Source organism: Gossypium arboreum, chromosome 3 (genome assembly GCF_025698485.1).
Source record: "Gossypium arboreum isolate Shixiya-1 chromosome 3, ASM2569848v2, whole genome shotgun sequence".
Taxonomy (NCBI): Eukaryota; Viridiplantae; Streptophyta; class Magnoliopsida; order Malvales; family Malvaceae; genus Gossypium; species Gossypium arboreum.
Window position 1 is genome coordinate 138,523,028 of NC_069072.1, and position 11,872 is coordinate 138,534,899.

Consider the following 11,872-nt stretch of genomic DNA (forward strand, 5'->3'; position numbering starts at 1 on the left):
AGCCATTGTGGAGATTAAGTCTCTTGCTTGTTGTGGAGTCATGTTGACTAACGCTCCTCCACTCTCGGCATCTACCATATTCATCTCCATGGGTTTCAAGCCTTCATAAAAGTACTGGAGCAAAGACTGTTCCGTTATACCGTGTTGTGGGCAACTTGCACACAACTTCTTAAATCGCTCCCAATAGTCGTATAGAGTTTCTGCGTCTTTTTGCCTTATGCCCACGATTTCTCTTCTTAACTCAGCCGCTCGTGATGCAGGGAAAAACCTGTTAAGGAATAAGCGAGATAGATTAGCCCAAGTTGTAATGGATCCGGAGGTAAATAAAATAACCATTCCCTAGTTGAATCGCTAGGGAAAAAGGGAAAGCGCACAATTTAATTTGATCCTCAGTTACCCCTTGAGGTTTCATACTCAAACAAACCATATGGAATTCTTTTAAATGCTTATGGGGTTTTCATTTTGTAACCCACGGAAAGTTGGCGATGAGTGAATCAAGCGACTTTAATTCAAAATCAGTATCCATAGTAGGATACGCAATGCATAGTGGCGGTTGTTCTGTCGGCGCTTCGGTTAGTTGCCGAATTGTCTGAGCCATAAATTGAGGTGTTAAATTAGGGTTTTCGTCAACCCTAGTGTTCAGCACTTCTTCAGGGGAATCGACTTCTTCTTCTTTACTTTCTAACGTTTGAGTAGGGTTTTCGTTAACCCTAGACTCTACTTCGTCGTCGATTCTAATTTCGACGGTGGATTGCTTTGAGTTCCAACCACCATGATTGCTTTTCCTTAGTTTTGTTTCCTTTCGATTAGCTTTCAGATCTTTTCGATTTCGAGTCGAACGCAAGAGTACACGGAGCGAGATCTGGTCATAGAAAATAAAGAAAAACAAGATTAGTATGTTCTTGGGGACCAAGAACTTGGCCAAAATTTGATGCGGTCGTTGAGAGCACCAAAATATCCTATTCCTCATAAAATAATGAAAAAGAAATAGTAAAGGGAAGTAGGGTCGAATCCTCGGGGACCAGATTATCTGAATGCTTGTCTCTCGAAATCCTAGGCGAATCGTGCCCAAGAAAACCTGCGTTCTGGAAAAAAATAAAAAAGCAAATTTAAGAATTGATTTTGGGCGAAAATAAAATAAAAGCAAATTTAAAGTTCTTGAAATTATGATTACGAAAATAATAAAAATAATAAAGAGAGTTTTAAGAGAAAAAAATTTTTATGGGAAAGTTCCACCTCGGTTGTCTCATTCCTCCTTGGGCTCAATCCTTGGCTTTTGGATGATCCTTCTCGACTCAAGTAAGCCAGTTATAGTGGAAGAGGGCGCCTCGACCACCAGCTCAAAAGATTAGACTTACGATTTTTAGGGAACTGACTCTAGCCATAATCTATGCTAGATCAACGCTTCTCAATGGCGAATCCCACGCCATTTTGTCTCTTTGGCTCGCCAACTTCTGATGCAGTAAGTTAATGAACCGACTATGCAGTCCTTCCAAAACATACAAAACGACCGCCTTTGCATGTCTTTGAAAAGCTTACTTCTTAAGGGCCATGGACGAAAGCGTCGGCCGTAGTCTTGAGAAACGATGAATACTTGGCGAGAAGGCTAAAATACGGATTCTAGGCCTCAAGAACCCTTTTGGGAAATATTGACAACTTTTGGTGGAAGGGTTTTTAGTGGCTCATGATAATTGAGGAAAGAAAATAAATAAAAATATGGAAAAAGAAATTTTATTGAAAAGAAATATGAAAGAACAAAAGACTTTTGGGGGAGAGTGTTTACAAAAAAAAATCCTCCCAAATAGAGTCACTTCACCCCCTATTTATAGTGCTAGGGAGATAGTCTAATTGAACTTAAATTATAAAAAGATAAATACATTTAATTAAAGATAAACAAAGATAATTAAAATAAAATCCTAAATTTGAATAATCCTAATAATTATCTTAATGTTAATTATCCTAATAGAATAAAATAAAATAGAGTCTTCCAAAATAAAATCTCTTCTATTTGCTTTTAAGTCCTTGTGCCTTCCATGTTCGCACTTTTGGCACCATATTTGTCCCACGTTGCATATTGGCCCATTTAATCTCCGAATTGACGCCTTTTCCCTTGAATTTACTTTTCGCCTCCAATTTAGTCCCTAAAAGATAAAAATACATAAATAGCTCAAATTAGTAGGCTTAAGCTCAAAATAAACACATGATTAATATATAAAAACACGTCATTTTAGAGTATTATCACTTGGCTAAAGTAGTTTTACCCAAGCCTCCCATACCTACTATAGACACCATCGAAAACCCATGGTGATCAGTGTTTGAGCCAATAAAAAGATCAACTATTTTCTGAACATCAGCTTCCCTTCCAACAACTCGTGATGAGTTACAGGAATGGGTGCCTCCAATTCCACTAAACACAGGACCCATACTTTGAACTCTTTGTTGGAGTCCGAATTTCAAGGCTCGATCAATAATTTCATCCATGGATATGCTAATATTCTTAATATTTTTACCCATCTTTACAGAAAATGCCATGGGATTCTTGGAGAGGGAGAAGAAATTGCTAACCTTTTTACCCATTTGGTTAGCCTCTGTCGTTCTTTAGAGACTTTCATAAGCAAGCTCATCCAATACATCGTCGGCAGCATAGGCGATACACCTCAGCTGTTGAAGCCAAACCTTGATGGGTTCATCGACTCGCCTACTCTCCGCGTCTTGCAAGAAAGCTCGAGCGAGATCTAGTGAGGAACGAAGCTTGTTGAGGTCGTCTTTGAAATCCCAAGTCACAACCAGGTTGATTTGGTCTTCGATGATAGAGATAGCCTTGGACAAAGCCACATCTATGGTTGCACCGATTATAGCTTCGGTCATTCCTGGTTCCCAGTAGTCAAGAAAGCAAGTCAACGAACAAGTATGCAAGAAACGAAACAGAGACGGTATCGTGAAATGCTTGTTTACTTATTACTAGCATTTCCCAGCGTTTGTCGGTTGCTGGGTTTCTATTTTTTTAATTAGGACAAGTGGTAGTTTCGAATATTTTGACACGTGGCAATTTTTATTTATAAATTTTAAATAAACATTTATTTTAATCTATGAAAAAAAAATGCTAAATTTCAATTTTATTCCACTTACTTTATCAACATATTCTTAATAGAAGGGTACTTCAACCAAAAAAATTTCTATCATTATGTACGATTTGCTTGGCAGGGATTTTCAGCTTCTTGTCAATGTTATGTTACAGTAGAGGGCCTTCTTGATACTATTTTATGTTATGATTATAACCACATTTATTTGAACTCTTTAATAACTTCAATAATTGGTTGCTGGCTTCCGTTTTCTGTGTTCAAGTCGGAGATCTATACTTATTATAACATTTTCTAGAACCATTGCATTATCCGAGAAATAATTAACCATTTCAATCATATGTCTGTTAAAGCATAAAAATTTAATCTCCTTGAGGTGAAAGGACAAACAAGAAGAAATTTCTATAGATAAGGCTTTCCATCGAGTTTCTGATGGCAAAAACTTCATACCAGAAATATGATGGCAAGAGTTTTTAGATTAGGCGCACAAAACTTGAATTCAACAAGGTTGTAAAATATAGGAAGTCAGACTTGTTCCGAAAATCTGCACAAGTAAAAACTTAGAGTTATTATATAATATTATATAATATAATGTTAAAAAGGAAAATAAAACACATGAATACTAAGTTTACTAACCACTTCATGAATGCTTAAACTTAGAGACCGTACATTGCAAATTCCTTGAATAAGATGAGTTGCATCAATGCTTAAATTGAAATGAAAGCCATAGATGCAAATGTCGGCTTTTTCTAGGGACTTCATATGACTGTAACATTCAACTATTGCCAGATCATATCGAAAATAAACAAGATTTGGAACATTAATCACCACCCCATAGTTTAGGTTAGGGGTGTGGATGGGCCGGGCTACCCGGCCCGGCCCGAAGGCCCGCCCGAAATATGAGAGGGTTTTGGCAAAAATATAGACTCGAAAAATGGGCTTAGACAAAAAATAAGGCCCGTCTAAAAAATGGGCCCGGCCTCGAGTAAGATATTTTTAGCCTGAGCCCGGCTCGGCCCGGCCCGACCCAAATTCACTAAAGGACAAAAAAAATCTGCATATTTTTTTATTTTTGAATGTTATTTTCTTGTTGTTTTCTCTATATTTTGCTACCATTTTACTATTATGTTGCTATTATTTTGTTGTTACTATTTAGATATTGTATAAAAAATTTTATTGTTAATTTTCTTATTATTTTAAAGGTATTTGTTAATTTTTTATTATTTTAGAAGCAATTGCTTGTTAAGTTGCATTTATCTTAGTGTTATTTAAGTCCACATTTTTTCAAAATTTATTTTCAATTTGTTGGGAAAATTTATTTTGATATTTTTAGTATTTTGATGTATTATATATATTTAAAAATAATAATAATATAATATAAAAAAATTAATACGGGTTTTAGTATTTTTATCCGGGTCGAGTTTGAGCAAAATTTTAAGCCCATTTTTGGGCCTGACCCGGCCCGAGCCCAATAAATGAGCATGGCTTTTTAGTTGAGCCCGACCCAAACCTGGCCCGGGCCGGGCCGGCCCATGAACACCTCTCCTCTCGCAACAAAATGTAAAACCAAGCTCTTGAGCGAAGGAATTTGGATATGGAGCACCCTTGCATTCGCAACAAAGCATTCAATGAAAGCCAAATCTCATAAGACAGGGCAATTGGAAATTAACCTATGAATGGAATCATCATCGAAAACTACCCAGTGTGTAAGCTGCAAAGTCTTCAGATTCCCTAAACAAGCCTCAGATGGGACCTCAATCTTAGAACCTTCTGCATTCAATTTCAGTGTCACCAGTGAGTGGCAAGTGAATAAAACAGCTGGTAAAGTGAGAACATCCCCAAGATTATGTAGTTCCAAATCGATTTCCTTAACACCACGGCACAGTGCAGCACATATCCAAGCAGAAACATCAAAATCATGATCTCCAACATTGCATGAAATCCCATCACGTAGCCTAAAGCAATCTAAACTTACTTGATCGGGAAATTTCAACAACGTATCAACAAAGTTCTTGAAGCTGTCAACGTTTCTGTGGGTCAAACCACGCAGTAAATAACGATCAAATTCAATGGTAGAAATTGAAGCAAAGAGGTATCTCCACTTGGTTGAAATAATAGAGGTTCGAACTGCTGCTTTAATGGGGAGGAATGACAAAATATGACAACGAATATGATCCGGAAAATTACTGATCCTGTCTTTAATACACATCGCCATAAGATAAGAAAACTACAGACCGGTGCGGTGGCCGGCGATAGGAACCGGAACTTTTTTGCCTCTGTTTTGTGGTTTAGCTTCACTAGCCTATGTCGACAGTGGCCGTGGGTGGAGGTAACAGCCACCGGATTGGATTGTGGAAGAAAAAAAAGGAGATTTAGGGTTAAATGTCAATATTAGTCTTTAATACCATATGTGAAACACGAGGAGAGGCTCTTTATTTATAATTAAGTTGCTCAAAACCGATGGTATATATCAAATTAAATCGATGGAAGAGATCAAAATTTATATACAATTAAGGGATTTACATACTTTCTTAAATTATAAAATCAAATCTTATCAATTACATATACCTTTACATAATCTTATGAGTTTAATTTCTCATATTTAAGTAGACAATCTCATGAGTCGAATGAGCCTCGTCTATTCAAGTTTGTGGGAGGAAAACTAAAACGATCATTTTGTGATTTTTTGTTGTGATTTTTTGAAATTAAGTGACATTGAGTGATGACAAACCATGATCATATCTCCACTCTTTATGGTGATCCCACCAGCCAACCTACCACTGATGACAACCACGACGCTGTCTTTACTGTTACTTGCTTCTTTCTTAATGGGATAATCACTTTCTTACCTACAGAATTAATTTACACATTTTTTTAATAGAGGGACCTTGATAATTTCACCAAATTTCTTTCACGCAACACCGAAATTTTCAGATGATATTTTGACAGAGGAATGTACCAGGGAGACGAGTTTAGAGTTGGATATTATCAACACTGACTGACCTGTAAGGCGCAAGCATTGTTGTCAATGGTGTGAGTTCCATAGTCAAATCAAGGTATCTTTAAACATCATTTCAGTCTCAAGGAAGCTAAATTCCAGCATTCTAGCAGGCTAAAATCTCAAGTTCTCAAACCTTCATCTTCAATGGTCTGTGTTGAACCAAAGCTAGCCTATAACAGGAACAATGGAAGCCCTCTTTGCTGTTGGTACGAATGTACAAATCCCCATAACTAGAGAGCTCCCCTTTTTCTTGTTCTCAAATAGTTCCAAATCTATCTGATGTTCTTCCTATCAGAGCTGCTTGTGTAAGGTATATCATACGATTGTTTCTTACAAATTAAAATATGTTTCTATTTTTCCAATTATGGGCTACATATCAATTTCAAAGGCTATTTTTGGCTACAATACATATATATACCCATAAATATACATACACACGTACATATATAAACCAACTATCAGAAATTCAGTATTGCTATTAGTGAATGTATAGGGTATTAACACTAAAATGTATATTTCAAACAACACATCTATACAAAACCAAACCAGACACTGATCAGTTCTAACCATAACATAAAACAGTACTAGAAAATCACAACTTGACATTTCTTTGAACTCTTTGGTAACTGTAATAACTGGTAGAAGACAGTCGATTGTTGTGTCTCAGACAGGGTTTTCATTCCTATCATGAGCTTTTCCAGAACCATAGCATTATCCAAGAAATAACTAATCATTTCAAACATTCGCGTGTCTCCCTTAAAGCTCAAAATTTTAATCTCCTTGAGGTGAAAAGACAAACAAGAAGGAACTTCCATGTGTAAAACCTTCCATTGAGTTTCCGCAACAACCTAAACTCATGACAAGAGAAGAAAACTTAGAAAAGTTACTTGGTTTGTACCATGAATTTAGTTGATCCCGAACATGTTTTCGATTTCTTTGAAGTTTATCGTAATTGTGAATATAACTGACACTAAAACAATCAATCGCAACGAATACACGTACTCAGAAAAAGACTTCATACCAGAAAATTGAGGGTAAGTGTCTTTAGATTAGGCACACAATGTAGAAACTCCACCAGCCAAGTTTCTCTGCCATTAAAACCAAGACCATGATATTCAAATTCAATAAGGTTGTGAAATATAGGAAGTCGACACGTTCGGAAAAGCTGCGCACCCAAAAACTTGAAGCTATTATATAATGTTAAATTATATGATGTTAAAAGGAAAATCACACATGAATACTAAGTTTACTAACCACTTCATCAATGGTTAAACTCAGAGACCGCACAGTGCAAATTCCTTGAATAAGATGGGTTGCACTTGTTTCACAATCACTGGAATCAAACCGATAGATGCTAATATCGGCTTTTTCTAGAGACTTCATGTTACTCAAAGCATAGCCTTCAGCTACTGCGTCAGTATATTGAAAATAAACAAGATTTGGAGCATTAATCACCAGCACATAATTGAAACCTCTGTATTCTACCACATCAAATTCTAAAACCAATATCTTAAGAGAAGGAGTTTGGATATTGAGCTCCCTTGCATACGCAAGAAAACATTCAAAAAAAGCCAAATCTTCTAAGACATGGCAATTGGAAATTAACCTATTAATGGAATCACCGTCAACTACCGAGTTTCTAAGCTGCAAAGTCTTCAGATTCCCTAAACAAACGTCAGATGGGACCTCAATCTTAGAACCTTCTGCATTCAATTTCAGTGTCACCAGTGAGTGGCAAGTTAATAAAACAGCTGGTAAAGTGAGAACATCCCCAAGATTATCTAAGTGCAAATCAATTTCCTTAACACCACGGCACAATGCAGCACATATCCAACCAGAGACATCAAAATCATGATCTTCATCATTCCATGAAATCCCATCACTTAGCCTAAAGCAATCTAAACTTACCTGATCGGGGAATTTCAATAACCTATCAACAAAGTTCTTGAAGCTGTCAACATTTCTGTCAGTCAAACCACTCAGTAAACAACGATCAAATTCAATGGTAGAAATTGAAGCAAAGAGGTATCTCCACTTGGTTGAAATAATAGAGGTTCGAACTGCTTCTTTAATAGGAAGGAAAGACAAAATATGACAAAGAATATGATCCGGGAAACTACTGATTCTGTCTTCGGAACACATCGCTATAAGATAAGAAAACTGCAGACCTGTCCGACGGCCGGCGATAGGAAACGGAGAGTTTTCGCTTTTGTTTTGTGGTTCGGCTTCACTAGCTTATGTCTGGCTTCGAACTCTGATGGCGGCCGTGGGTGGCGGTGACAGCCACCGACTCGGATTTGTGGAAGGAAGAAAAGGAAAGTTCTTACCTTTGGTACAAGCTGCTAGATATACAAAAAAGTTAGTGTTAATGTCGTATTTTCATAGCTTTATATAAGATTTAGGGTTAATATCAAAATTGATCCCTTCACTTTTACCCAATGTGCAATATAATACATATACAAAGCAAATGTCAAAGTTAATACCTGTATTATTCCTTCATGTCTTTTCTTCATTGATCAAGTATGAAGTATGTAAGCCCCATCATCTCCTGAAGAAATGAACAAGACATAATGGGTATGTCTAAGTTAAAGACATTTATCTTCGATCTAGTATGAAGTTTTGTTTAAGTACTCGTATTTATTGCAATTAACTATTTTCGATATTCACAATTACGATAATATTTCTCTTTTTCTTCTCTCATGAGTTTAGGTTATTGCAAAAATTTTATTTAACCCAAGTTTGGCCTAGGATAAGTTCCCAATAAGATTTTTAAGATTTGTACTCCAACGATTGCTTCATACCATTTTGAAAGTCAAACGATCCAACCTCGTATTCCAAATCAATATCCCGATTCAACTATTTGGTTCAGTTTTGAAAACAATGGTTCCCAGCAGCTAGCCTTTGCAATCTAAGATGCATAATTAACATGATATTGGACAATCCATTTCTCATATTAGACTAGAAAAGCCATAGTGTAAAGGACCTAAGTTTTTAACTTCTGTGCTGATCACATTTCAAGAACTTACATTACATATGCAGATTACCTATGTCCATCACCCAACTCTTACCATTTGCAGACATGTTCATAGTAAGATAAGAGATAAGAGGAAGCATTACCTGCATTCACAAGGTTGGAAACATTAGAGATAACAATTTCTCCTCTCTTCAATAGTTAGCGATTCATTAAATCTGGACCATCTGCCACGCAAAGGAGCTCTTTATCGTCTCTCCGATATACAGTCTTACTATCATACACTGTCGACGATTAAAGGCAGACCGGACTTGCATTGGCGGGAGGTTTAATATTGGTTATTTGTTTAAAAAAATCATAAAATAAAAAATAAATTATGTAAAGAATAGAGAAAAACAATTCAACTAGTTGACCGATTTTTCTAAGCTTGGTTTTTTTTTCAGTTCAAAGGCTCAATAGATTCAACCTTTATCTTCAGACCAATACCGCAATCAATTATATTTTTAACTGAACGAAATGTTAAATTCAATTTTATCCCACCTACTTTATAAAAATGAAAATGTTAAAGAATTTGACTCTTAGTAGAGGGACTTGACAGCACTGCTACCAAAAAGTTTCTGCCATTATGTATTGTGAATATTATAGGAGCATATTAGAGGACAATTTGCTTGACAGGGATCTTCAGCCTCTTGTCGTTGTTATATTACAGTAGAAGAGCTTCTTGGTACTATTTTATGTAAGTCATTGCAATATTAATTTTTTCTTTTTTAAGTTTAGTGAGCTCTATGAAAAAATTGAGAAAATAAAATGAGTAAGAGCTGTTGATTTGTACAAGCGATTACAATAAAAATCATACATTAATTATTTTAATTGATTAATGACTTAAATGAATATTTTAAATAATTAAATGAAGTTGTTAGCAAATAAGAGAAGAAAGGTAAAAAAAATGCAAAAAAATAAAATTTCCAAACCCATATTAAATTAAAATAGTTTGACTAAAAACCGAATTTGCATTTCACAAGAATCTGATAATTTAGTACTACAAAATTACAATTAGACATTTCTTTGAACTCTTTAGTAACGGCAATAATTGGTCGCGAGCTTTACTTTCTTGTGTCGAAGTCATGGCATCCACCCTTATTATGAGCTTTTCTAGAACCATTGAATTATCTAATAAATAACGAACTATTTCAATCATATATGTGGCATAGTCTGAAATTTCAATCTTCTTCAGGTGCAATGACAAACAAGAAGGAACACCTATATTCCATCGAGTTCCCGCAACGTCCTAAACTCATGACAAAAAGAAGAAAAGTTATTCGGTTTGTACCATGAATTTAGGTGACATCGAGCATGTCTTCGATTTCTTGACAAAGACTTCATACCTGAAATTTGACCGTAAGTGTCTTTAGATTAGGTGCAAAATGTAGAAACTCCACAAGCCAACTTTCTCTCCCATAAAATTCAAATTCAACAAGATTATGAAATATGGGAATTCGACTTGCTAGGGGAATCTGCAGGCACAAAAACTTGGAGCCTTTATAGTATATAATGTTAAAAGGAAAAAAGAACACTTGAGTATTAAGCTTACTAACCACTTCATGAATGTTTAACCTTAGAGACCGTACATTGCAAATTCCTTGAAACAGATGAGTTGCACTTGTTTCATAGTTACTGGAATCAAACCAGATGCAAATATCAGCTTTTTCTAGGGATTTCATGTTACTCAAACTATAACCTTCAACTATTACGGAATCATATCGAAAATAAACAAGATTTGGAGCATTAATCACCACCACATAATTTAAAGCTCCGGTCGGGAAAAAAAAATCTAAATACAAGCTCTTAAGTGATGGAATTTGGATGTTGATCTCCCTTGCATTCGCAACAGAACATTCATCAAAAGTCAAATCTTCTAAGACATGACAATTGGAAATTAACCTATTAAGAGAATCACCGACGAGTACCGAGTTTGTAATGCACAATGTCTTCAGATTCCTTAAACAAACCTCGGATGGGACCTCAAAAATCTTAGAATATTTTGCAGTCAATGTTAGTGTCAGCAGTGAGTGGCAAGTGAATAAAAGATCTGGTAAAGTGCGACAAAAATTATCCAAGAACAAATCAATTTCCTTGACACCACGGCACACTGCAGCACATATCCAACCAGAAACATCAAAATCATGATCTCCATCATTCCATGAATCAAATTCATCACCACGTAGCCTAAAGCAATCTAAACTTAGTTGATTAGGGAATTTCAGCAACCTATCAACAAAGTTCTTGAAGCTATCAACGTTTCTGTCAGTCAAGCCACACAGTAAATAAGTATCAAAGTCAACGGTAGAAATTGAAGCAAAGAGGTTTCTCCACTTGGTTGAAATAATAGAGGTTCGAACTGCTTCTTGAATGGGAAGGAATGACAAAATATGACAACGAATATGATCCGGAAGATTACTGATCCTGTCTTCGACACACATCGCCATGAGATAAGAAAACTACACCGGTGCGACCGCCGGCGATAGGAAGCTGCTAGAGGTACAAAATTTAGGGTTAAATGTCAAAATTGGTAACTTTAACTTTTACTCAAAAGAATAGAATAGTAATGAAATACAATGGGTGAGGGAGGCTCTCTATATATAGCCCGACTTATAGATTGACTTACATTGGTGGAAGAGATCAAAGCATATCGAGATTATGTTAATCTCTTATATTATAAAACCAAATCTTATCAAATTACATATGTTAAATAAATTATAAATTTAATAAAAATTTAAAGTCAATTTTCAGTTAATAATGGGTTCCTACAATAATCGTTTA

General features: G+C 35.7%; 3 protein-coding genes and 1 long non-coding RNA gene across 5 annotated transcripts; all 4 read right to left on the reverse strand.

Annotated features, from left to right (window-relative positions):
- Positions 1-1,859: 1,859 nt before the first annotated feature.
- LOC128290681 (uncharacterized) lies at positions 1,860-3,036 on the reverse strand. The gene is made up of 2 exons (XR_008280469.1): positions 2,566-3,036; positions 1,860-2,141 (listed from the first exon to the last, which is right to left on the reverse strand). It is a non-coding gene; the product is annotated as an uncharacterized LOC128290681 (long non-coding RNA).
- A 1,686-nt stretch (positions 3,037-4,722) lies between these two features.
- On the reverse strand, positions 4,723-5,289 carry LOC108475113 (FBD-associated F-box protein At4g10400-like). The gene has a single exon (XM_017777109.1). It carries the CDS (start codon positions 5,287-5,289, stop codon positions 4,723-4,725), a length of 567 nt encoding a protein of 188 aa, XP_017632598.1.
- Positions 5,290-6,404: 1,115 nt separating this feature from the next.
- Positions 6,405-8,437, reverse strand: LOC108475497 (F-box/LRR-repeat protein At4g14103-like). 2 transcript variants are annotated; one of them, XM_017777469.2, is made up of 3 exons: positions 7,336-8,437; positions 7,103-7,246; positions 6,405-6,929 (listed from the first exon to the last, which is right to left on the reverse strand). In XM_017777469.2, the coding sequence occupies exons 1-3, from the start codon at positions 8,221-8,223 to the stop codon at positions 6,666-6,668; spliced, it is 1,296 nt and encodes a 431-aa protein (XP_017632958.1). In that variant the 5' UTR covers positions 8,224-8,437; the 3' UTR covers positions 6,405-6,665. The 2 variants fall into 2 exon arrangements, with proteins under 2 accessions (XP_017632958.1, XP_017632959.1); XM_017777470.2 differs by having other exon boundaries at positions 6,798-6,929; positions 7,103-7,169.
- A 160-nt stretch (positions 8,438-8,597) lies between these two features.
- LOC108475114 (putative F-box protein At1g58310) lies at positions 8,598-11,538 on the reverse strand. Its single transcript, XM_017777110.1, has 4 exons — positions 10,648-11,538; positions 10,438-10,566; positions 9,126-9,198; positions 8,598-8,629 (listed from the first exon to the last, which is right to left on the reverse strand). The coding sequence occupies exons 1-4, from the start codon at positions 11,536-11,538 to the stop codon at positions 8,598-8,600; spliced, it is 1,125 nt and encodes a 374-aa protein (XP_017632599.1).
- Positions 11,539-11,872: the final 334 nt, after the last annotated feature.